This window comes from Vicugna pacos, chromosome 12 (assembly GCF_048564905.1).
Source record: "Vicugna pacos chromosome 12, VicPac4, whole genome shotgun sequence".
NCBI lineage: Eukaryota > Metazoa > Chordata > Mammalia > Artiodactyla > Camelidae > Vicugna > Vicugna pacos.
The window spans coordinates 19,045,681-19,072,927 of record NC_132998.1 but is presented as its reverse complement, the minus strand read 5'-3'; the positions used below and the strand labels follow the sequence as shown (position 1 = coordinate 19,072,927).

The following is a 27,247-nucleotide window of genomic DNA, read 5'->3' as shown; positions in this document are numbered from 1 at the left end:
AAGAGGGCTAGAAGGAGGAATGGCAGGAAGCAGCAGTGTCATATATGTGCATGTGCACGTGTGTGCGTGCAATACTAACGAGAATTAACAGGCGGAGCTTTACTGAAGGCCCCACTACAAAAAAAAAAAAATCTGAAAAATGTGAGAAACAAATTGTGAAGTTGTCCAGGGCCTAAAAGCACAATCCAGGGACAGTGGCTCTTACTATGCATGAGGTGGAAAACCACTGGAGGTTTCTGTGTTCCCGAGTGATGACATCACTGAGCCAAAGAGTGACATGATACTACTAATGTGAATGTATGTCTTAATGTCTGGCTGACACATGGAAAAAGAGACTGTGGAGAGGCCAGGGTAGAAGCAGGAAGACAGTTAGGGAGGGCTTCAGTAGTCCAAGAAGAAGACAAAGGTGGTTTTCTTAAACAACAGCAATGCTGAGAAAGAGTATTCTAAACCAAGGCTAGAATGTTTCATCTTAAAAAAAAGTCTCTCTGTCAAGTAATTTGTGTAAAATGTTAACCATCAAAAGATGTTGGTGTTTGTAATCTAAGACGCAGAAGAGTAACATATTTCATTCAATTAATGTTACGAGGTATGTATTTCTTTCATTTCAACAGAATGCTCATTTGGGAAGACGGCAGCTTGGAAATCAATAACATTACCAGGAATGATGGCGGTATCTACACATGCTTTGTAGAAAATAATAAAGGGAAAGCTAATAGCAGTGGGACTCTTGTTATCACAGGTAAGAAACCATTTGATTAATTTTGCTTTTTTTTTTTTTTTAAGTTTGACAGTGCTTAACTCCTAATGGACTGTAAGACGTGATTCGGCACTAGGTGGCTAAAACAATCCATATGTTAATGTTTCCATTTCAAAAGCCTTCTGGGCAAATCTCTTGCCTGATGAAACTGGTCTTGGAATTTGAATTTGAAAACATCCCATACCTTTGCACAGAGATTTCAAACTCTGTGGATTTGTATTCTTTTAATGTACCAGATCATATAGTGTCTCACAGTTTTTTGAATTGTGCTTTACTCCTTTATTTAAAAATGTACAGATCCCACACGAATTATACTGGCCCCAATTAATGTTGATATCACCGTTGGAGAAAATGCCACCATGCAGTGTGCTGCTTCCTTTGATCCCGCCCTGGATCTCACATTCGTCTGGTCCTTCAATGGCTATGTGATCGACTTTAACAAAGAGAACATTCACTACCAGCGGAATTTCATGGTACGTGTTGTAAGTCTCGTCTTATTAACCTCCCAACAACCCCCATGTGTCTCCGTTGCAATAGCTATCACTATAATCATTTACATGAGAGTGAGAAACAGGCAAAAAGTTTTCATAAGTCTCCTTATATTAACTGTAATATTCCTGAACCTTTCTAAAAATGGCCAGCCCTGAGGATTTGGTAGAGATATTAATCAATAAATATTCATTGAGCATTATGTCCATTTCCACTTTGTTACAATACAGTTTTTATATTAATATTTACTCTGCCTCGGTATATCTGTACTCTGGGTTCTAAGTGCCTTCACATTCATTTTATTTTATTTTTTAATTTTGATTTTTTTTTTATTGAAGTACAGTCAGTTACAATGTGTCAGTCTCTGGTGTACAGCACAGTGTCCCAGTCAGGCATGTACATACATATATTCATTTTAAATGAGATAAGAACATAGAACGTATCCTTTGTTATAATGGTGACTTTCAGGCATTTATTGCATTCTTTGAGGGTAAGAAATAGACAAAATACTTCCGTGGGGAAGGGTGGAGAACTAGTCCATGTGATTTTTTTTTTAAAGAGTTAAATGGCTGTATTTTATTTTGAGAATAGGGAAGCACACATGATACAAGTCCTATAATTAAGCGTAGTGATGTGTTATATGGGAATAAAGAAAATAGAGGAAAAGACTGGGGAGAAATGCAGGAGTACCAATTTGCATAGGAACTCCCTGGGCCCGTTGAGATGATTGTCTAAATTACAGTGGATTTAAAGGGCAAGTTGATCACTGCTCTCACCAGTCTGCTCTCTATAACGGCAATCATTTAGGAGCCTAAAGACCTATGCTTGGTTAAGAAAACTTTTGGTTTTAGAAGTCAATTATTAATAAAAATTTGCATTAACTCAGGAAAGTATTTAAGATTTTTCAAGTCCTGTGAAATCTGAAGATTGGTATGTACATATTATAATCTGTTTTCAATTATCTAACTCTTTAAAAAATATTCTAGAAATTTCCACTTGAAAAAGTGAAAACAATGCTTTTAATCGGGTTAAGATTGATTTTAACTCAGTGGAAACATTTATTCTTACATTTTTATTAGCTAGATTCACGGAACAACTATCGATACAGTATCAATGTCTCATGTGGAAACAGTAATTCCAGGTCTTTCTTTTTAGTCTGACAGATCTGGCTATAACTGTACGTCTACAGTAAGCCTACAGTGTCTTTCAGTTTCTGAACCAAACTCACACTTTAAAAAAATAACAACTGGATTAAAAAAATGTGTTTTTTTTTTAATTTAAAAAAGAAAAGCTAAAAAAATAACAACTGGAAATTTGTCGAGAGAACACTTTTAACACTATACCATGTGATAATTTTTTCCTTATATGTCTATTCTGATGTGCTTAATCGTAAGAATGCCCAATAGTAGTAAACTTGGTACCAATGTCTTTAATAATTTCTTCAAATTGTGAACAAAAAGAGAAAATAGCACTCAGTTTTTACTCATTTTAATAAGAAAAAAAGTGAGCTGAACAGAGAGATCTTATTTTGAAAAAGTCGACTTTGGAATTTGCTTTGTCCCTTGGTGTTATATATTGAATAATTTCTAAAATGCAACGTGCGTAGTTTATACAGGTAATTACTTAAAGCTGTAGTGAAGTCAACAAAAACAGATTTGCGGCTATAAATTGCCCTAAATTAACTGGAAGTTCATATGTGGAGCCTCTTTATGGTCTTTGAAATAGTTACATTGTGTTGACTGATGTAAATAAACATTAAAAAAAAGAAGAAAAGAGGAAAGAATGAAGAGAAAGAAAGATGGGAGGAATGAGAGGAAGAAGGAGAAAGAAAAAGAAGAAAGAGACCTATGGCCTGAAAAAAGAGAAAAGTAAAGAAATAACTGAAATACTAATTCAGGAGCATAATGATGATCAGTGGCCGAAAACATACTCACTGGCTGAACAGGCCACTTCAGTGAGTGAAACCCTCTAAGGCACACGCTTAGCACTTTGGAGATGGGCAAGTCAACTTAGCTCTCTAAATAATTTTTAAAGACCCAGATAAGAAATGTATTTTAAAATAAATTATTAAACTAAATTCTGTCTTTTGAACCCAAGAAACACCTGTTAAGAAATACCTATAAAGCTTTCCCTTGTATCTTTTTCTTTTAAAGCACACTTCAAAGTCAGACTTCACTGCTAAATGTACCACGCAAATGTGAGTGAAACGCTATATGTGTTTGATCCACCTTTTGGAAGATAGTCCTAATGGCTAGTAACTGCTTCTGGGCTCACTAATAGACCACTCTCAGAGGAAGGGCTCATCTCACCCAAAACTCAGTGAGCGAAAACCTAACAGGGATGGCAGGTATCGGGACATCAAATACAGACGAAGGAGCACTGCTGACTGCCCTTGTCTATTATTCAGATTGCACCAGAAAATATATCAGTATATTTGTTTTTTAAATCATGTTTTGACATTTTATTTAATTCTGGCAACATTTCTATTATTGAATAGCATTTGTTCATTTAAAAATATAGTACTGAACACATAGCACAGCAGAAACAGTGATAGGGTGAATCAAACACCAATAAGACAAACACAGGCACTGAACTAAAGTAAATCAGAGCTACTCTGTGAGTTTAAAAGTCAAATATAAATGTTTTTGTAGCTATCCCAATTAACCAAACTGACATCATTATCACCATCATGTCTTAATCACTTTAATTGCTAAAAAACCTCTAATATCAAAACCTCTAACTTATGAAGAAAATAGACATCAAAATTTAAACTTTTAATTTCAGGAGCCTAAGTTTGTATTTTACAATTTGATTTCAATAATACAGTATACTCAGTCAAGTGTGCCGTCATTTTAGCTTGCTGTTCTGGATGTTGACCACTATGTGGCATCCTTGCACAGCGTTTCAAATTTCACAGCCTGAACAACTTGGGGCTTGAAGGTTTATGAAATTAAATACATTTTCCTATACTTATATCTAAAAGGTGTGATTATAGGTGATTTAAATTTTTTTCTTAGATCTTTTCCAACTATATTCATATAACTACCAGAAAAAAATGTGAATTTGAAGATGTGAATTTCATTTAAGAATTTATAGCGACCTATAAGTAACATTTAAATGTATAAATAGCATTAAATATAATGTCTGTTACATTTATGATCCTGCTTTATGTAGAACTCTTTTGAATTAATTAATTTTAAAATGTAGCTATTGATTTTAAAGCCCTAAGTGAACAAGACTGATTATAGAAAAATATTAAGAAGCTAGAAATCTAATTTCCCTATCATGTCATTTATTCTTTTACTTATTCAATAGATATTCACTGTTATATTATTATGTAATCAGAGTCAGTAAACGTTTCTTTTGAACTTGAATTTATGCATTGGAGAATGTTAAGTGTGTCTATATAAATTATAAGTTTAATCAATGTGAAGCTTTGATATAATAAGCTTATATGCAGTTTATCTGGTATTCTATTCTGTCAAAGTTAGTCAACTTTATGTGACAAATACATAAATTTTTCAAATCCAACCATAAAATGCTTTCTACTTTGACTTTCCAGTTCATAGCTACTTACTCCCTTAGAGTAAATACAATAGCAGGGCCATTTTACTTACCAATTGAATGTTCAACTCCTCTTGTTCTAGAAAGGACTTGAGACCATCTACCAAAAATATGTATTTATAATGTATTATTTTCTGCCTCTCCCATGGTGGTACCTGATTGGCAGAATTTTTTTTTCAAGAGCCACCTACCTTTTGACATTTATTTTGAGTCATTTTCCTTAAACTGTTTGACAGTTCTCTGTGTCAGAGCCACGATCTTACGGAATTTTAAGAAACTTATGTGGTTAACTATTTTCCAATTCTGGTTATTGCTACTGTAATAGTTTTTTTTTTTTCTGACTCTCTTATTACAAAGAAATGCTAAAGTTGTAACTCAGCAAAAAGATTTTGCATATCTGTTTTGAATTCATAAACCTCATACGAATTGTCCAGGCTTTGCCACAACCAGAGTTCTAGGCTCCATTTTTTCATCTCTTGTTCTGTGACTCTGAGCCAGTGATTAAACCTCTCTAAGCTTCAGATCTCCCCCTCTGTAAAATTTTATTAGTAATTCACTTCCTTCATTCAGGTTACTTCATTGGGTTTGCAGTTCTGGTTACTTCATCATATTTTTGTGAGATGTCAACGAGAGAATGCCTATAAAGTGCTTGGCACAAGATCTGGCAGGTCATAAGTGGTTATTACTAATAACTCTTTATAATAGAGCAGTCATTCCTCATTGGAAATTCCAGAATCTTTGGCCAGTTACTTTTTTTTCTGGTTACAGATCTCATTTTTCATAATTTAGCTTTTGCGCTGCTTGCTGTACCGCGTGCCTGGTCTGAGACAAAAGATCCCAGGTATTTCCTTGCTGAAGGCAACGGAGAGGTAATCAGAGTCAGCATTTCTTTGAGTGCTTGCTGTTTGGCCAGTGCTGGGGTATATGTTTTTCATGTATTTCTCAGTTGATCTTCATAGCAGTCCTCTATGGGGCACATACTGTTGTGACTTTTCTCGATTTCTGAGATGAGTAAACAGGGATTTGAAAGGTTAAGTCATTTGCCCAGAGTCATATACCTTGCTGGTGACAGAGAGGATCTGAAACCAAGGTGATCTGATGGCAGAGCTGGCGGTCTTCACAGCTTCGGTTTTTAATCCGTTGACTGGTACTCGTGTCTACGTCCGTTTAAAGAATCTTCCTCCCATTATTTGAAACACTGTAAGACAGTACTGTTCAACTCATAGCTTATTCTATAATCATTCTTTAACATTTTTTATTGAGTTATAGTCATTTTAACATGTTGTGCCAAATTCCAGTGTAGAGCACAATTTTTCAGTTATGCATGAACATATATATATATTCATTGTCACATTTTTTTCCCCACTGTGAGCTACCACAAGATCTTGTATATATTTCCCTGTGCTATACATTATAATCTTGTTTATCTATTCTACATTTTGAAATCCCAGTCTGTCCTTTCCCACCCCCTACCCCCTTGGCGACCACAAGTTTGTATTCTATGTCTATGAGTCTGTTTCTGTTTTGTATTTGGTTTTTTTGTTTGTTTGTTTGTTTGTTTTTTAGATTCCACATATGAGCGATCTCATATGGTATTTTTCTTTCTCTTTTCTGGCTTACTTCACTTAGAATGACATTTTCCAGGAGCATCCATGTTGCTGCAGATGGCATTATGTTGTCGGTTTTTATGGCTGAATACTATTCCATTGTATAAATATACCACCACTTCTTTATCTAGTCATCTGTTGATGGACATTTAGGCTCTTTCCATGTCTTAGCTATTGTAAATAGTGCTGCTATGAACATTGGGGTGCAGGTGTCATTCTGAAGCAGGGTTCCTTCTGGATATATGCCCAGGAGTGGGATTCCTGGGTCATATCCTAGTCTTTTGAGGAATCTCCATACTGTTTTCCATCTATAATCTTGTTTAATGAACCTTTGTATGTTCACTCAAAGTCATCCAAATTATGTTACTCTTCCTACACTATAAGCATCTTCTGCATTACCTTATAAATCAAATTTACAGAGTTCCAGGTCTAACTGTATTGTTCTAGACAGTTCTTAATGATCTCCTTTAGATCTGTAGGTTATGTCTGTATTTGCGGGTATGCGCTGCATTTACTCTGACTGAATAGACAGCATCCAAAACAAGACAATTTCCTTACCCTAGGCTAAAAGAAAACATTAATTCTACTGAACGTGTCACAAAAAAAAAGTGTTTAAGTTTGAAATATGTATATTCCATACTAGACGATGGTATTCTTTTGAACAGACAATTTGTTTCTGCACATGTAAGAAAGAGAGAGAGAGACAAAATAATCATGAAACAGAAGTCATTTCTTTTTCAATTTCATTGGCTCCCTGTCATGGTTGAACAAGAAGCTGAAGATTGTGCAGTTATGAGGCCACAGGTTAGAGGAAAAAAAAAAAAAGGTTGAGTTCGTAATCCCTGCAAAGGCAAGAATCAAATTAGAGCTGAAGCAACAAAGCAGAAGACCAAGCAGGCACCCAACAGTGAGATGATGTAAGCTCTAAAACGGTGCTTTGAAACCAGGAGCAATTTTTCTCCCCACAGGAGCTGGCCATACATGGAGACATTTTTGGCTGTCAGACCTGCAGGGAGGTGGTGTATTATGGGCATCTGCCTAGCATGGGTGCTGCTGAACATCCCAAATTGTCAACAGGGTCGAGATTGAGAAATGTTGTTCTCAAGGGAGATAAGAAAGGAAGAAAGGAGGAAAGAAGGAAAGGAAGAAAGAAGGAAAGAAGGGAAGGAAGGAAGAAAGAAAGGGAGAGAGAGAGAAAGAAAGAAAAGAGAAAGAAAGAAAGAAAGAAAGAAAGAAAGAAAGAAAGAAAGAAAGAAAGAAAGAAAGAAAGAAAGAAAGAAAGAAAGAAAGAAAGAAAGAAAGAAAGAAAGAAAGAAAGAGAAAGGAAGAAAGAAAAAGGAAGGAAGGAAGGAAGGGAGGAAGAAAAGCCCTTAAGAATAAAGGAACTGAAAAGTTTTGAGTGGGATATGTTGGAAACAGAGAAGTTACATTATTTGGGGCAGATCAGAGTGCTGAAGACTTAAAAAAAAATTTTTAAGAGGACAGATACAGCATTTTTCAAAATAGTATCAGTAGGAGAGGATAAAGTTCATGTGTTTTGTGAATTTAAGTCTCAAATTTTGATGAGTGAAAGGAGAGAGGAAGAAATATGTAAAATGTCCCCTGATGTAGTGTGTCCCCCACATAAATCAAAGGCATTCTACCTGTGACCAAATCTTGTCTCTGCTGTCAGGAATTAATTTGAAAGGAGATAGAGAGTCCTGTCACACCTGACTCTGTCTGAACATATAATTTCTTTGATTGCCCTTTCGCTACCCTATAAACCTTAACTTACACCTAACTGTCATCTATTATTTGCTGTTTTCCGTGAGTCAACATGGAGCTCAGTACCCGTGTCCACTAGATGTATTTGCACTTGGGCTGACTTCTCGTACATCATCACACTTCCAGCTAAAGCTAAAACTTCATGCCAGCCAAAGTTACTCTCTAGCAGAGCATCCCCGTCTCGTCCTTAGAAAACCATTTGCCAAATATAATGCTAAATAAATGGAATTAAGCACATATAACACCAAGACTTTGCTCTTCAGAGATATATTGGCTTGGAGCAATTCCCAAACATTCATTCAGCGTTAAAGGCACATTTGTTTTACGTAGAACTCCTCGCGTATTTAAGCATCACTGCAGTTAATTATTCTGGTTCTCTAGCTTGAAAACTACAGTATGTATTTAAAATAAAAAGAGGGGAAAATAAACATGGAAAACTCTTGGTGTCTTAGGAATTTCATTTTATAATTTTACATTGTAGACTTGATGTATTTATTATATCACACTAGAAATACACTATTTTATCCTCAGCTGTCATATTCCAAAAGAACGCTAACTAATTTTGTTAAAAGTTAGTTTTTTAAAACAGAACATTATCTGAAGATCTGGAATTTTGTTGTGGTTTCACGCTGGACAAGTGACGTGACCTTGGGCGAAACAGTCCCTCTGAGCCTCAGGGTTCTCATCTGTCACATGAGGAAGCTGAGCCACATCCGAAGTTTTGAAGAACAGCCACAGGAAGTTTTTAACAGTAGAATTCTTTCTACAAAGAAAATTTAAAGCAGAACCTGAATAAATATCAAAAGTGAAGGTGAAGTTGCTCAGACTGAAAAAAACTGTGCCTGTGTGTGAGTGTTTGTAGGAGACCACAGCGCCCAAAGCCCTAACACAGACCCTCTCACTTCTCCCCACTCCACAACACGTCCCATTCTGATCCACGATTCTTTCTATCAGGTGATCCACAAAGATCTTCAGAACCCCAAGGCTAATAGAACCCGATTTAAAAATCGTATGAATTAAATGACATCCAAGTTTTCTTTCAACTCAAAAACAAGGGTTCTAAATCCAAGGCTTTGACCTTTTTGTTCATCATTTAAAATACTTAGCAGAGACTGAAAGAAAATGTCCTTCCTTGTGAGTTTTAATTTAAATTGCCCAACTGATCAAAATTGGACTCTTCAGCCATCAAAATAGCCAAATTTAAGGATATTCAATATTTCCATTGACCTTACAAGCGCTGGGTGACCTCTTCGTAATTACCCTAAACTATTTCCCTAATATATGTGTGTGTATGTTTATAATGATAATACTCATTTTCATTAAATTTTTAAAGCCTTATCTTTTTAAAAATTGCGTACATTCAGGGAATTTGAATGCTGATACATTAATTTAAATAACACTAACTTGCATATGAGATCACATTAGGAAATGACGGTTAATCATGTTATATGTGAAAATGATTTAAGAAAGCGGCCTTACTTTTTTAGAGGTTCAGTTTTTTGAGGAATGAATTATGATAATATCAGTAATTTATTTTTTAAGGGCTCAATAATAGAGAGATAATTAGATAAAGCAAACATGAGAAGTTGTTTACAATTGTTGAGTCTAATTGGTTGGTATATGCGTAGCCATTGTACTATTTTTTCTGTTTTGTTATGTTTGAATATTTAAATAGGTTAAAATTTTAATAAAGAAAGAAAACAACACATTATGTTTTTCCCGCTATGAGAAAGTAGCCACTTTTACCTACCAAACTGTGAACCTAAGTGCAATTGTTTGATCCATAAAGCATTACTCTGACAGTAGTTTAACTTGGTAAAACCGGGTTAACCATTGAGTCTTTTACCAATAGCTCAACTTAAAATCTCAAATCCCTTATCTGTCAAATGGAACTGTTGAACATCTCTCTCTGAGGATTATAAAAATTAAATAAGAACATATATGTAAAGCAGCTAGCATGTTGCCAGGCATCTAAAAGGCACGTAGTAAGTTAGATCAGGTACTGGTAGGCGACAGTGATGGAGGAGCCATAGTGGAAGTTGTAGTGATAGTGTTAATAGCCATGTCTGTAGCAACAGTCTTACTAACAGCACCAGTATTGGCTGTCGTTATGGTAGTCTTGCGTCCTCATCTCTAAAACACACTTAAGGATAGTACCTGTCTCCCAAGGTGGCTGTTAAGGGTTGGAAGTGAATTTGCACATGTAAAGTACTTACAATAGCCCCTGGCACCCATGAGACTCTTACAAAATATTTGCTGTTGTGTTGGTGATGATGGTGTTCAAGTTTGCAGTTGCATCTGAAGCTTTTGGCACAGTTCTTCCTTTTGTAATCTAGCAAGTCAAAGTAAAAAAGAAAAAAAATGTTTATTTTTCTTGGATATAGTGTGTATCATGCACACTTAGTAATTTTTGCTTTTATGTTTCGAGAATATTCTCTTTAAAGGATCTTCTTCTCTCCAGCCTCTTGTATTTGTGTTTTCATTCTGAACATCACTGGAATAAAAGACATGTTTTTGTAGCGCCATTATGAGCTCCGTCTAAGCTTTATCGAGACCTTGTATGTACCATATAGCGTGTTTCTTTGTTCATTACGATTAATGGAATTTGTTAATACAGCTCAGTGGTTCAGATTCAGTGAGACTGCAGGAATGATCCTTTATCATTAGTTCATGGGGGAAGGGGAAGGAAGGAATGGACATTTATATTTTGGAAGTCTTTTGATTTAAACTTGGGAAATTTCTAAGCGGTAAACCGCGTATACACTTTGGAACATCCCTGAGCTGGGCTATCACAATTTCCAGTATGTGATTCAACTCTCCTCGTATGAAGGGAAGCATTTTGTAATTCAGCCAAGCTGTGGTTTTTCATGAAAATAGAGAGAGCATTCGTATCTAATTTGTGGCTAGAATGTGCTGAGATCCATGATCTTTACTTGCTTTGTAAGCGTTCTGTCGACCACTGAGAACCTCAGCTTCTCCCGAGCTATGGAAAGTGCCAGTCCCATTTATGAAACCTTCAGGAAAGCTTTTATACACATACAACTCTGTTGGAAATGATATAGTATAGTTTTTCTTTGCTTTCCTTTTGAGGCATTTCGGTGCCGCGCTTTCATTAAATATAGACCAAATGGGAATAATGTTAAAGTCACTTATGATTGCTTTGTACAAGTAAGCTTTTCATTACCTACCTAAGTCCTAATGTCTAAAACAGGGCTGACTTTCAAAATGAGTTTAGCATTAAACTTTTAGAATAGTTTAATTACAAGTTATTAAGGAGTTTATTCTGAAGATTCAATTAGTATAAATTCAGTATGATATTTTAAGCTATAAAATAGTTTGTGGTTTTCATTTCATGTGAAATGTATGAAAAGTATGACCACATTATTGCTTTCAGAATAAAAGAAGTGACTGTGTAAACAGCAACATGTTTCAAACTGTGAGTTTGGGGAAATGATAGCAATTTCATTTAAAAAAAGATTATTTGGTATACAGCATTCAAATATTTTACAAAGAGTAATTATGATGCCATATGCTATTTTAATATTATTTTTGTGCTCTCAATTTTTATTAAAAGACTGAATAAAATAATTTTCCATTTCTAAAGTGTTTTATTTTTTTAATTCCAGTCTAACCACATGGCTCATTGAAGAAATAGTGAGAATTTAGCAATGGGATTATCTTTCATTTAGACACATGAAGCAACCAAAGTAGTGAGTTTGCATAATAAAAGCATATAAAAGAACTAAATGCATAAAAGCATAACTAAGAACTAATTTTTATGCAAATTTTTTCTCAAATATAGCTATTATCTTGTGTCATAATAGTTTAAAAACTTTTTACTTAGTATCTTTTGATTAATGAATATTTAGTCTCAAAGTTCAGTGCTATTAAGGATATCAAAGCACATTAAAGCAGTCTGTTTTATAAATGTATAGTGTTTAAATTATTTTACTTTACTGTAATTATTTTATATTATTTTATTTCTTCTCACTAGGAAATTTTCTTAGAAATATGTGCCAGTTAGCCTCCAGGATGGCTCAAGAAAAACTCTTTTATTATTATCTTCCCCATATACACAATTTTACTCTCTCCTTACCTCAAATATTTTTTTAAACAAAGTTATAAATAATAAAATCATATTTCTTTATCTCCCCTCTTAAATGAGTTCTGTATAGTATGATATGAGAGACTGGCCAACTATAAAGTCGGGCAGGGTCCCTAAGACCGTCTTCACCTGCAAGTTCCAGAAGTTGCCAAAGCCACCCTCAGTTTTGATTCAGTAGACTCGCAGAACTCTCTGAAAGCTATTATACCCATGGTTACAATTTATTACAGAAATAGTGTACAAATTGAAAACAGCCAAGGGAAGAAGTGCACAGCATGGAATCCAGGGGAAGTACCAAACATAGGGCCTCCATTGTTCTCGGAGTCAAGAAGCGTTACTCTGTCAGCTTTAGCAGGTGGCAGTAAGCACATAGCATTGCCAACCAGGGAGGCTTTACTGAGCTTTGATGACCAGATATTTACTGGGGCTTGATCATGAAGGCGTGACTGATTGATTATTGCCCAAGTGGTTAATCTCAGTCTCTAGGTTGACTGATACCACATGACCCAAACTCCCTACCCTAGGTCACAATGTTGGTCTTTCTGGCAGAGCCAGCCCCTTCTCTAAAACTATACAGGTATAACTAACTATCACCTTAAATCACATGATTAGACTATCCAGTAAGACCCAAGATACCCAGGCAAAGACAGACACTATAAATAACCTTCCAAAGCTAAGGGGAAGGGCAGACTTCTCTTTGTAAATTTGTGAGGGCCTAATTCTCTACAGCAAATAGGGGTCACTGGAAAATTCAGAGGTTTCCATTTTCTTATATATTAACTGCATTCTTTTCTCTGTAATTAACTCATTATTCCTAAAATTTTTATATTTCCTCATTAAATGAGTTTATAAATAATTTGAAATGTACTATGAATGGATAGTTGATCTTATGTATATGAATAGCAATAATTCTCAATTTAGCTATTTTATCTTAAAACATTAGCTTTATCTTATCTGAAAAAGTCATATAAAATTATTAAAATAATTTAATAGAAACGTTTAGATCATAGGGATTTTAATTCATTTATGCAATATTTATTTGTTGAATTCCTCCTGTGTGTCAGATACTACAATATATAATTTGTATGTGATAATAAATAAGACCTAGTTCCTTCCTCAAAGAATTACAGTCTAGTAGAAGAAATGAACAACTAAGCAATTAGAGTAGAAAGGGATAGTTACAATGAAAAGACACAAAAGGCAGCCTCCTAAGCGGGACTTTGGATGCCAGAGAAAAAAGAGGCATCTAAACCAGAACTTGAAGTTAGCCAAGTGATAGAAGTGGAAGATGGGAGAATCCAGGCAATGCAAGTGATAGTATAAGGTCTGCAGGAAAGAGAACACATGGTAAAGTTTAAGCTGTTCACCGTGGCTGGGGCATAGGAGGTGGGTAAGAAGGTAGCAAGAGTGTGTACTTCATCCTGACACCAAATAAGTTTCATTATGTGCTTACAAAATGCTGCAATTGTCATGGGCTATATGAACTTGCTAACCTAACTCTGCTTGTAGCTAAAATGAAGTAAACCTGTATTATCCTAAGAGTAGATGCCAGAAGTCTTAATAAGCATGTTGACTAATTCATTCAAACAAGGTGTATTTAGTGTTATGTTCTTGGCAGTGTGCTGGTCCTGGGGATACAGCACATACAGATGTAATACAGGGATACATGCTGAACAAAACACGAATGCTTCCTCCTCCCATAAAACTTACAGTCCTTCAGGGAAACCAATTTTAATCATATATTTGTAGAAATATTTCATTGCAATCGAGATACGTGATATCACATTAAGTAAAATCCACTATGGCAAAATAAAACAAGAGAAGATGAAAAATCTTGCTTGAAGTGATATTGGTGGGAAAAGGTGTTATTTAGGTGAAGGTGGTAAGGACGTGAGGTATGAGGGGATCAAATTTCAGGAGTGGAAATACCTTGAAAAACCAGAGATGGGAGAGAACACGATACATTTAAGGTCCTAAAACAGGAATGTTCCTCTGGTGAGCAGCATGTAAGTGGAATGGTAGCACTAGGTGAGTTGAGATATTGGCCAGAATTTAGAGAGTGGAGCCAGGTTGCCAATTATAACACATATAACATGTAATGCTTTTATTCCAGGAAAAGAAACATTTTTAAAGGTTTTAGTTTGCTTTTATAGAAAAGGAAGAATTGCTCATATTTGCATTTTTTAAAAGGTCACTCTGGGTGCCAAATGGAGAAAAGGATAGGTGGGATGGGGTGGAGGTCATGACCAAATAGGATATAATTGTTCAGTGAGAGATGTTGGTAGTTTGGACAAGGGCAGAGGAAGTAGTGATGAAAAGGAATAGAAAAGTTCAATAATTTATGATGGGATTTTAAGGAAGTTGAAGAAGAAGAAGGGTTGAGAATTTCCTCTTTGTTTCTGGAAAAGATGCTGTCACAGATGACTAGAAATGTTGAGTGTTTTGGGAGGGGAGTTCAAATGTGATCAGAAGTCAAATAAAAGAAGCGGAAGAGGTGGGAACCAGATTAAAATGGATTGAGGGTTAAGAGGTAAAGAAATGGCAAAAGCTAAAAACAGAAAGTAAGGTTTTGAGGAAGAAGTATTGTCAGAATCCAAGCAACCATCCAAGAATTAAGCAGCTTCACATGAGGATAAAAGAATTGTTGTTTGATTCTAGGGGAAAGAAGAGAAGGGCAGAGAGAGGTGAGATATGGGAATGGGAATGAGTACCAACAAGATGGCGGCAAACTGGGTGAGGTGAAGGTCACTAAGAAATCCCTGGTAAAAGTAGGATCGACAGGACTTTTAAGAACAGAAATGTGTAGTGGATGATAATTGTTAATGTTGCTTTACCCTACTTGATGGAGACAACCAGTTCCATGACCTTCAACTCTCTGGTAAACCCACTTTACTAGGTAACACTTTGTGTTAGCAGGCTTCTTGGCAAAATAGACAAAGGGCTAAATGTCTAGTTTGGGGCTTCTTGGTATGGCAAAGAATTACCTGGCCAAGAGAACAGAAAGAAAGAACTCTCCTACCTTAGGAATTTGCAGAAATCTGGAAAACTGAATTTTTAGCCAATCTAGACATCAAGGGATGGGAAGACCCTAACTAACATAAAATCGTATGACCTCTAGCTTCGTTTGTACTGAGAGTGGCTAATATCAATGAACAAGGTTTGTGGTCACTGATGAGTTCTTTATATGGGGATAGTAGCATTCTATTACAATCAATCAAATCTATTCACTCAGATTATAACTAGCTATTATTCTCAATTAATATTACGGATCAAACAAGGATTGCAACCCAAATACTTTCCAAGATCAGCAAAGAATTTAATATATGAAGGGGCCACTGACAGAATCAGTGGTGAAGCAGAGCATTTATTCCATGTAGAGTCATAAAATAATCAAAATTTAAAATTTGCAGGTCTGCCATATATCAGAAACAGTACTTTTCATCTATAAAGTGGAACATTAACCTAATCACTAATTTTTCATCCTTTAATCTATCTGGATATCTATGATTGCAATAGTAAATCCATATCTTTGGTTCTCAGGAAAAAACAAATGTCTATTTAAAAATTTAATTTTCCAAATTTTTCCCCTAAGAGAATATTTTGGAGATAATGAGTGTGGACTAGATTTTGCTCCCTCCCTCTCCCAAAGCAAATAGGTATAGTTAAATTACTTGGCAACTCTAACTCTCACTTTTATCTTTAATAAAATGGACAAAAAGGACCTATCTCATAGGACTGTTGTCAGAAGAGAATGGAATGAGATATTATATATACTTGCATAGCCCAGAACCTGGTACAGAGACACCATTCAATAAACAGTAGCTATTTTTAGAAATTGAATTGAGATGGTGCCTTATATTCATGAGCAAAATTCCCTCAAGCCTGCTTCAAAAAATATACGTTGAACACTATTCTAAGCACTGAGGATAGAGCAGTGACCAAAACAAAAATCCTTGCCCATATGGAGCTTATATTTTGGCCCAAACAGAACACGTTAGTAGAACTGTCCATTTTGACAGTTTCTGCACACTGTTAGTATCTCTGTAAGATGAACTGCGGCACATCTTGAAATCAGTTATTTAGATTGGCTTGGGGAAACCAGATTAATCATTCTTCCTGGCCACATAGCATTTCTTTATCCTCATTGACATTCAGCGTCAAGATTTTTAGACCTTACCATTTCTCTTTAAAAGATATCTGTGAAATACCTTCATCCCTTGCCATCTCTCAAAAGGCCTTCTAATGATAGATATAATAGAATGTCAGAGATGTTAAGGCTAAAAATAAAGACCTGAAGTAACACACTCGCTTCGTTCTTCACTTGAGATACTGAAGCCCAGAGCTTAAATAACCTAAGAACCCACAGACAGTCAGCAGATCTAAAACAGATGCCATTTTAATGGCGTTCATTCTGTTAGGGGGAAAATGGACCTCTGATATCCTAAATACCATTTAATGGGGGGAAATTGTACTGATTTGCATGGCTGCTGTTTTTGCTGACAGCTGGATTCCAACGGGGAGCTGCTCATCCGGAATGCCCAGCTGAAACACGCTGGAAGGTACACATGCACCGCGCAGACGATTGTGGACAATTCTTCAGCTTCCGCAGACCTTGTTGTGCGAGGTAAGAGTTTCGATGTTTTAGAGTCACAAAACCAAAGCTATTTGACTTGCGTAACTATGTATAATCTTCCGGTAACTCTGGTACAATTTCTGATATATTTGGAGTCTCGACGCTTGAGAATAGTTTCTCACTCATGTCTAAGACTGATTGATGCCAGACAAGTAGTAAACAACACTGATTTTGTTTGCTTCACTAATGACATGTCTTCTAGAAACTTACACCACCTACCTCCTACTGAATGTTTGTGCTTTTAAACTCAGTACTTAACAGAAGTTCTCAGTTCCTGCTAATACTTTTCGTGTGTTGAGTATACTGTTGCTTCTTTTTGACTTTTTTTTTTGGTGGAAAAAGTATGCTGGTGCTGTTTATTATAACCTCAAGTGTTATATATTTACCAATCTCATCTTAGAATTAAAATGATTTATACGTGTATCATGTTTCTGTTTGTTGCTGATTTTCAGACAAGTGCTTTTTTTTTTATAAATAATTGAGAATGTGTGGGATACAGGCTTATTGAAATTACAAACCCTTGTGCTATTGGTCTCTGCTGTAGAGCTGTGAGGCCAGCTCAGGACAAGCCCCATCTTACTAAAGATTGTTCATCCCCCCTTCACTCACAGCCTACAGAATGAAGCCCTTTCCTCTTAGCTAAAAACCCAAGAAGTATCGTGTGCTGACCTCTCTGCCTATTTAGCTTTAATATCTCACCATTCCTCTTAACCAACTCCATTGTCCAGCTAGTCCACAGAAATACCCTAACATGTCTACCTCTGTTCCTTGGTCCACAGCACTCCTTCTATGTCCTGTTGTCATCACTTGCTGCCCAAATCTTATCCATCCTTTAAGGCTTGGCCAAAGTTGTACTGAACTCATGAGTCCTTTTATGATGTCCCAAATTTGTCTTCTAAACTCTCGTTAACAGTTACTACTTTCTCTAGTGTGTTCTATAGCAATCTGTACATATGAGTTATCTTCTCTACTGAGTTTTGAAATTCACATATGTATTTTTATTAATATTTAACAAGCTGCAGAATTCTGTTTCATTGTTTCATAGATTTTTTCTGTCTGTCTCAGTGACATATTAAAATTTTTATTTTTTCACATTTTACCTACTAAAAATATTTATTGACTGTTTATTGCACGTTTTTTCAGAGAGGTTTTACACAATCAGATAAATAATTACCAAGTGAGATGATACTCATGGTTTGTCTTAATACTCCTTCTGGATCCAGACTGATATATTTCACTCAATCCCATACACCTTCTGCAATTCCCTCTAGAGCAATGGTAATATGGGGTCCCCCAGTCACACTGGGAAATACTGAAAAATCTTTTATTCCAGTTAAGTATATTCTTCAGTAGAGTAATAGAAGTCTAGCTAAAGTTTCTTTATCCAAATGAACTTAGATGTTTATTACACACAACCCTGATTGAAAATTAATAAAACTCTTAGGCTACAAAATGGTAAATTAAAGAAAGTTCATTTAGATTCAGTATTTCCATTAAGAGTATTTTGTTATCCAGGACATCTACTTTCTGTGAGAGTTATCAGGGAGAGGGGCTATTCACTGTTCTTTCTAGTCAGACCACCAGCTGTTAAGCCACTGTGTGTGTTTAATTGAAATTGTTTGCATGTTAACAGAATTAGCATTAGTGTTACAGAAGGGGTTATATTACAATACATCTACATCAGTGTCTTCATGCAATTACATTCAGGAAAACTCCAAATATTCAGAGGGAAGAGGAAGTGTTACAGGTATAATAGAAGAAAATTAATAATATTATCCCCTTATACTTAAGTCATTAATAATCATCATAATGTCTATTTTATAAAGCCAAAACCAACATAAAAAAGATAGGACAGGTATTATGTGACAATATAAAGTTGTTTTTTCTAAAGCTTTTTAGTCCTAGGAAAAATAAAGAAATGGAACCTGGCAGGTGCACCGAGTAGAAATATGACATAGCACTGTAGGTCTCTGCTCTATAGAATGATGTTAAAAAAAGAGTTATACAGGTAGATAAAAAAGTATTGCTTAGTACTGTTAAAAATTGGCAAATCATAATTATTCTCCAAATTTTATTTCTAAAAATATGTGATTTTTTATATCAGGAGAAATTTGCAATTAAAATGGTCAAATACATTTCTGCATAACATGTCAGAAACATATATAAAGTAGACCTTCAAACATGGTTTATATTTTTAAATCCTGGAATGTAAAATAAAAATTTTCTTTATTTCTCATAATAATAAAGAGTAAAGTAATATATAAGATGGTATAGTATTCCTTAAGTAATATTGGTCCCTTTATCCACTTAATTATGTTTTTTCATGGTCTTGGAAATTATAACCTAGAGTCCATGGACAGTCTTCAAGGGGTCCATGGATCTTCTGAAACTGGATGTAAAATTCCACATGTATGTGCATTGTCCTGGGAAGAGAATTTATAATTCTCATCAGATATCTACAGCTAGCAATGACCCAAAAGGCCATTTTTGGCTAAGAAACCAAGAAATTTAATCTATTATTCTTTTTACCCCCATCTAGATCAAGTCTCTCTAAAAAAAGAAGCTATAAGATGATTATTCACTTTATGCTGATAAAAAACTAATACATTTTATGTAGCAAGGTCTAATAGCACATTTAGATTGAGAATTGCTTTCAAAAATTCAGTTTTCACTCAACCTTTCAAGAAAAAATCTTTCTTAAAATATATCAAACATGTTACATATTAGACAACATATGTCTATAAGAGCTTGCCAGATTTGAGGTGAACTAATTTTAATTCATATTCATATATCAGTGATCTGAACTGAAGATTCTGAAATTATGAGAATTGCAGTGCTATGCAAAGGACAGTGAACAGATTAGAGGGGGAAAATTTGGGGCAATAAATCTGGTTTAGTACATAAACTATTATGACTTATCAGAAGGCTTAATCAAAAGTAAAAATACTCAGATGTAACTTGACAGTGTGGATTTCTTTTTGCCTACGTTCTCTTGAAGGAAAAGAATACATGGTGAAAATCGTGCTCTCCATATCCTCTGTGCATTTGTAATCATGAGTGGGTGATTGTGGGTATGTGTGTAAAACTTGATGAAAGTAATTTGTATGAAAGAGGAAAATCTATTTTAGGTTTATGCCTTTCATCATTATTTTAAAATGCGTTTAGAATGAAGGTGATGAATTTGTTAAATCTGAGTGCTTCTGAATATAAACCTGAAATTAAATATAGAAAAAAACATAGCCAAATGAAAATGTAACATAGTATCTGAGCTCATGGAGCTTTTTTTCTCAGAGAAAACCTCATTCCCACTTCTTATCTGTTTAATGTTTGGTAGGACTGAAAAATAAGGAAGACAATAGCGGTTGTTTTCAGCCAAAAACAATTTCTAGAAAATGGCCCAGTAGTCAAATATAAGCCATTGTGTTTTTGTAGCAGTTGAGGACATAGCTCCCTTAGGATTCCAACACATTTAGATAAATCAAATATGGAATTATGCAAAAAATAACAAGCCCTAAGGACAAAGAATCAGGAGGGATTAAAAACAAACAATGGAACTGTAGTTTAGAGTATTTCAGATGCTCTAATCATCAGAATAAAAATAATCAGGCCTAAATCTTTAGATAAAAAGAGAAAATGATAAAAGTGAGTTGGAAATAAGATACTGTAAAAATGAGGCAGTTTGAGAGAAAAACTGTAAATAATAAACAGTCATTGAAAATAAAACTGTAAACAATAAACAGTCATCAAAAATAAAAAAGCAATGGATGGGTTAAACAACAATTAGAGATTAAGAAAGGATTAAGGATGTGAAAGAAAGATATGAGGAAATCATCATGTTTCAGCACAGAAAAACAGACAAATTATGAAAAAAAGCAATTATGACATTAAGGATACCATGAGAAAGTAATATTTGTCAAATTGGATTATCAGAAGAAATATTAGAGAAAGGAGAAAAGACCAATTTTCAAAAAGATACTGACTATAGATTTGGGAGGATTAGTGGCAAATATGACTCCTCATTTTCAAGAATCAGAATGAAACACAAGAAAATTAATTAAAAAAAACAATAAAACTCCAGGATATTCAAGACAAATAGAAGATTAAAAGGACAGCAAGAGCAAAAAGTATTTTTTGCAAAGGCATAGCAATACACTGACAGCAGGCTACTCATCAGTGACAATAAAAGTCACAGGGTAACTGGGGGATCTGGACATTAAGATGACCCCCATGATCCCTGCTTTCAGGTAAACCAACCTTTGTGTAATCCTGCTAACACTTAGAGATGGTTTGTGCGCCAGCCAAAGTGGGCTGAACAGTCTCATAAACCGCATTGCTGCTTCTGTCTTGGTGTCTGGACTTCTTGTTCTGGACAAAGCCAGCTGACGTGTCATGAGAACATTTCAGAAGTCTTGTAGAGAAGTCCACATGAGGAGAAAATGAGGTCTCCTGTTGATAATCAGCACCAGTTTCCCAGCCATTTGAGTGGATCATCTGGAGAGCAGATCCTCCAGTCAAGCTTTCAGACAACTGTAGCCTTGGCCAACAACTTGATTATAACTTTCATGAGAGACTCTAATCAAGAACTGTTCAGCTAAGCCACTTAAGAATTCTTAATCCACAGATACTGCAAGAGATAGTAACTGTTTACTGTTGTTTTAAGCCCCATAAGCCCTGGGGTAATTTGTTATGCAGCAGTAGATAACTAATACACCATGGAATGTGCTGCAAAAAAAAATAACTATCCACCAAGAAGTTACAGACAAGTTATTTCATAATAAGAAAAAATAAAGTTATATTTAGACCAACGGAAACAGAGTTTATCCCCCAAGAGACTCATGTCTAAAGGAATGTCTAATGGATAAATTTCAGGAAGAAAAATAATCTCAGAATAAAGTTCTGAGATGTCAAATAGCACATGAACAAAGAAGACAGTAAACATATCCAAATCTAAGCAAACTGGGCTAAACCAGACGAGAATATGCTGCGGTCTGAATATGACAACTGGTGAGAATGATAAGTTGCCCTCTGATCAAGTTGATGGTTTTACTTCAAGTTTTTACTGAAACAACAAATCAGACATGAATCTGTATATGTGTACATATACATGTGTGCATATTTCATATGATCAAATATAGAAAATTCATGGAAGTGATAATCATGAAATACAAGAGAGTGGTTACCTCTGGATTGGAGACAGGAGGGAGGTAGGTGTAGTTAAGGAGGGAGGGGAACCTCAAAAGGCTACATTTGTATAACCAGTGTTTTATTTCTTAAGCTGAGTGGTGAGTTGATAGGTGGCCACTTTTTATTTTATATAAGCTTTCCCTCAATGTTAAATATTTCTTAATATATTTAATTTAATTTAATTTAATTTAATTTAATTTAATTTAACAGAGTCTCAGAGTCACCTGCTATCTTCTACTTCTTCACCACCAACCTTCTCAGCAAGGATTCATAAAAAATCATTGTGTAACCTCTGGGCACATGTCCCAAACTTGACTGTACATCAGATTCACCACTGTGATTAATTTTAAATACACAGTTCTAAGCCCCTCCTTGGAAGTTTCTAAATTAACAGCTCTGGGATGGACTAGCAAAGGCAGACTAAAGAATGGCCTGGTGAACCATGGTGCATCAGCACCAAACACAGAAATTGACCCGTACAAATATGCTCAACTGATTTTTAACAAAGATGCAAAGGTAATTCAGTGGAGGAAAGTTAGCCTTTTCAATAAATGGTGCTAGAACAATTGAATATTCATAGTCAAAAATTTTAAAAAGGACCTTAACTTAAATCTCAAACTTTATACAGTTAACTGAAAACGAATTATGGACTTAAATGTAAAACTATGACACTTTCAGGAAAAAAAAGTATGGGTGAAAATCTTCAGTGGCTCGAGCTAGATGAAGAGTTCTTCGACTTGACACCAAAGGCATAACACATTAAATGAAAAAGTGATAAACTGAACTTTATCAAAATTTAAAACTTTTGCTTTGTGAAAGTCCCTGTGAAGATGATGAAAAGGCAGGCTAGAGACTGAAAGAAAATATTTGCAAACCACATATGCAATGGAAGATTTGTATGTAAAATACATAAAGAACTCTTAAAATACAAAATTAAAACAATGTAATATGAAAAAGAACAAAAGGTGTGAACAGACATTTCATTGAAGATGATCTACAAATGGCAAATAAACACATGAAAGATGTTCAACATCATTAGCCATTAGGGAAATGCACATTTATAAATAACCACAATGATGTGTCACTACATACATATCAGAATGGCTGAAATTAAAGAAAAAAACAGTGATTCAGAAAAATTGAGTCATGCACACACTGTGGCTGAAAATATAACATGGTACAGCCACCCTGGAAAAGTGTATGGTCATTTCCAAACATGTGCTTAGCATGGGACCCGGTAGTTGCACTCCTGGGCATTTATCACAAAGATATTAAAACTTGTGTTCGATGATTGGATTACAGCATTCTGTTGATCCTTATTTTGTGATTGGCTTTATTCCTTTGATAATGATGTAAATTTAAAAAGCTAAAGCTCTAAACTGTTCTTAGAAACAATGGACAGTACATATATGTGAAAGAAAAAAGAAATTTGTTACTCATCAAAATCTTAGTAATAGATCATCACTAAATAGTGATTTGACCTTGGAAACTTTGTATTCCTGACTTTCATTATTTGTAAAGACTAGCCATCAATAAAAGTTGCACAGTGTAAAAAAAAACTTATATTCACATAAAATCTATATAGCAGTTTTATTCATGATAGTCCAACACTGGAAACAAATGCCCTTAAACAGATGAGTTGTTAAACAAACTGTCTTAAATTAGTACCATGGAATATGACTCGGCAATAAGAGAAGAATAATCTATTGATAGGTGCAACATGGATGTATCCCAAGGGAATTATGCTAAGTGAAAAAGGTTATGTATTGTATGATTCCATTTATATAGCACTCTTAAAATGACAGAATTGTAGCGATGGAGAGTAGATTAATGGTTGTTATGGATAAGGGAGAGTGAAGGAAGGGGAGTAGCTGTAGCCATAAAAAAGGGTACAACAGGGGACCCTTGCAATGAAATTGCTCTGCATCTTAACTGTGGTCATGATCCCAGAACTCTACACATGCAATAAAACTAAAATGTTCTTTGAGCTAAATAAACATACAGCCACACAAATGAATGCATGTAAAACTAGTAAAATCTGAGTAAGGTTGATGGATTACATCAATGTCAATTTTCTGGTTGTATTATTCTATTTAGTTATTGCAAAGTGTGATGGTGAGTAAATGAGTGAAGGATATGCAGGACCTTCCTGTATTCATTTTCACAACTGCATGTGAATCTGTAATGATCTCCAGAAATTTAGACAGATCACTGGACATAAAATACCCTGAAAATATAAAGAAAATATGTACATATGGGCCCTTTCTTTAAAGATAGTATAATAATCAGTAAGAGGCATAGAGTATATAGCACACCCAGAGGTAATGTTTGAACAAGAGTGGTCGCCACCCAACTGCCATCTAAGGAAGTGGGTCCCAGTCTGAAAAAGACTGAGTGGGGCTTGCAGCTTTGGGACCAGAGTTGAACTGCTGAAGGCAATAGAGTGTGTGCTGTGTTTCTTTCCACAGAACCCTCCTTTGCTCTTCTTTCCTTATGCACTTCTGTCTCCCCTTTAAATAAGTATTGGGTATATTTTTAAAGAATATCATTATGGAAGGCATCAAATTATAGCATTCCAGAGTGACCAAATATTTAAACCTGGCTTGGGTTAGCAAATCTCTATTTCTAATAAGGCCCCAAGATGATTGTGATGAAATGATCTCTAACTGGTTTTTGGAAAGTATTATTCTAGGAAATTCATGGGAAATAGTTTGAAAATCATATTGTTTGGTTTATAGAATACGTTTAGGGGATAAATTGCATTAGAAATGTGTTTCACAAAGACAGTAACGTCCTCTTTTCCTCCAGTTTGTCTTGTGCAAATCAAATAGAAGTCAATCAACAGACAACTGAAAAACTTTCATGAATATCTTGCTGTAGGTCCCGGAAGGGAGCTCTGATGTAAAGGACAGGAGTGACATGGAACAGGAGGAAGGCAGTCCGGGTGGGGAGAAAAGTTAACTCCTGTGTTTTTCCCTCACCCTTAAATCATTTTAGCACAGCTCAACTTCAGCACCAAGCCACACTAAGGTAGCTTCAACAACTCTAATGTTAACCACAGAACTCTGTATCAACAGTAAGGAAAAAACAAAAACAAAACATGATGAAATGTTTCCCAGTTAGAGCACTAATATAAAAATGAAGATAACTTTATGAGAGATGGTAATGCCATTCTCAGTATTAGGATATTTAAAGTTGTTTATAGAAGATTTTAGTGGAATTTTTTTTTCTATCACAGTGTATCTTAACATCAATTTAAAATAACACTGTTAATGAAAGAGGTGATTTCAGAATCAGCTTTTTAAAAAACAGAGGGTTGTATAATATAACTAAAGAGATTTAGAACTCAAATGACTACCAATTGTTTAATATGTAAAGCAAGTTCATAGCTCAAAACTATTCTTAGTTTAAAAAAAAGAAAGCAGCTATTAGACTTCAAATGCTTTTAGGCTTCTTAAGTGAAAATCCCTAACAAGAGGATTGATACAAATTTCCTTTTTGTTGCTGTTACTGTAATAAAATTTGCACTTTATGCATCTCATAAAAGTGTATTTCAGGGTGCTTCATCAAGTAAGTTTTGATGCATAGGGACAGCCCTGTATGAATGTGCTTTAGCAAAAGCGATTTTGGGGGGACTTACAGCTTTTCAGCTAAAATAAAGTGTCATTTAAAAGGAAAGGTTTTTCAGGATTTATTCGACATCACTTGTGGGAACACTCGTGTAGCCTGCCAAATCTAAATTCTCGTTCATGAGTGCACTTTTGGAGACCACTCAAAAATGGACCATAAAATTAAGCCACAAATGCAAGAAATGAGGCTTTGACGTTCATGTTTTACTATGGCATTTCTGCTGTATTATAAATATTCTTGGCAACGCTACCGACTTTTAGGAGGCCCTTCCTGACACCTTGCTGAATGAAGTATTTGCCACTAAAATTGCCAAAATAGAAAATGCAATCATGATTATACTTTTCAGATCCACTTCTGATCCTCTTTTCTTTTTTAACATCTTATATACCATATTAAACAACATTTCTTATACGAGGCTGTGATTTAAAAACAAACAAAAGAAAAAAGTCTTTCACACTATCTGAAACTTTTAGTCTGATTCTCAATGTGAAATTCAGAAATGTTTTGGAAGTAGAGTGACTGAAGTTAAATGGATAATACAAAAACTGAGTAAATAATTATACTCCAGAATCAAATTTGTATTGTTTATGTTGCTATATTAGAAGCTTGCATTTATATTGTTTTACGTAGATTTTTATTTAGATGAGAATAGTGTATATATGTGATATGTGTGTATGTATGTATGCTTTCTACTCTAATGCCAAAATACAGTTGCAGAATGGAAATGGATATAAGTTAGATGTCATCTTTATTTGATGAAGCCCCCTGAAGTTTTTACTACTTGGCATAATGACATGATTACCAGATTCTTTCTTAGGGTCATTTGGTTGATGACTAGCCCACTTTTAAATCCTGTGTTAGATAATTTAAGGTAACAGAGTCAAAAAAAAATAACCTGATGGAAGCTGTCTATACATTTTTAGTCCGAATAATACTGCTGTATTTTAAACATTCATAATGGTTGTTTAATGTTCTTTTCTATAGCAAATGCTCTTGAGTATTTATTACCCCCAGATGGTCTATATTAGTCGAGTTCATATCCAAAGCATACCCCTCTTTGCTGTCCAGGCAAAATTATTTTGAACCATCTCCTTGGAGATGTTGTTCCCAGATTAATTAGCATTCTTTCTTTCAAAAATATGGAATGAACATTTTCTTTGTACGAGATAAAAAGGTTCTAATGGTCTTGTTACTGGAAAATCATGCACTAATTACGCCTTTTTGCCTTCCAACTTCTTCACAGTAGCTATATGAAACCTCTGCATTTATATTAAAATTGGAACGTACAGGTTTAAATCTAGAATTAATCCTAGAGGTCAGCTAGAAAACCCCCATCTCTTTGTATTACAAAATTTGTACTTTTAGAGAAAGAGACTTGCCTCGCTGTTACCCATCTATTTCATGACAATCATCTAGGAACCTCAGTCCAGTTTTCTGATACTAGGCTTCTTCCAGATGGTAGGAATAAATATAACCTATAGTTAAATTCTAAAACTTCTGTAGCCACTGCT

General features: G+C 35.0%; 1 protein-coding gene across 5 annotated transcripts in view; it reads left to right on the top strand.

Moving 5' to 3' along the window:
* CNTN1 (contactin 1) overlaps positions 1 to 27,247 on the top strand; it is a 284,008-nt gene that overhangs the window by 183,709 nt on the left and 73,052 nt on the right. For all 5 annotated transcript variants that reach the window (XM_006202860.4, XM_072972986.1, XM_072972985.1 and 2 more), the window contains 3 exons: positions 615 to 742; positions 1,058 to 1,233; positions 16,793 to 16,913. In XM_006202860.4, coding sequence (XP_006202922.1) covers positions 615 to 742; positions 1,058 to 1,233; positions 16,793 to 16,913 — 425 coding nt within the window. The remainder of the gene's footprint in view (positions 1 to 614; positions 743 to 1,057; positions 1,234 to 16,792; positions 16,914 to 27,247) is intronic.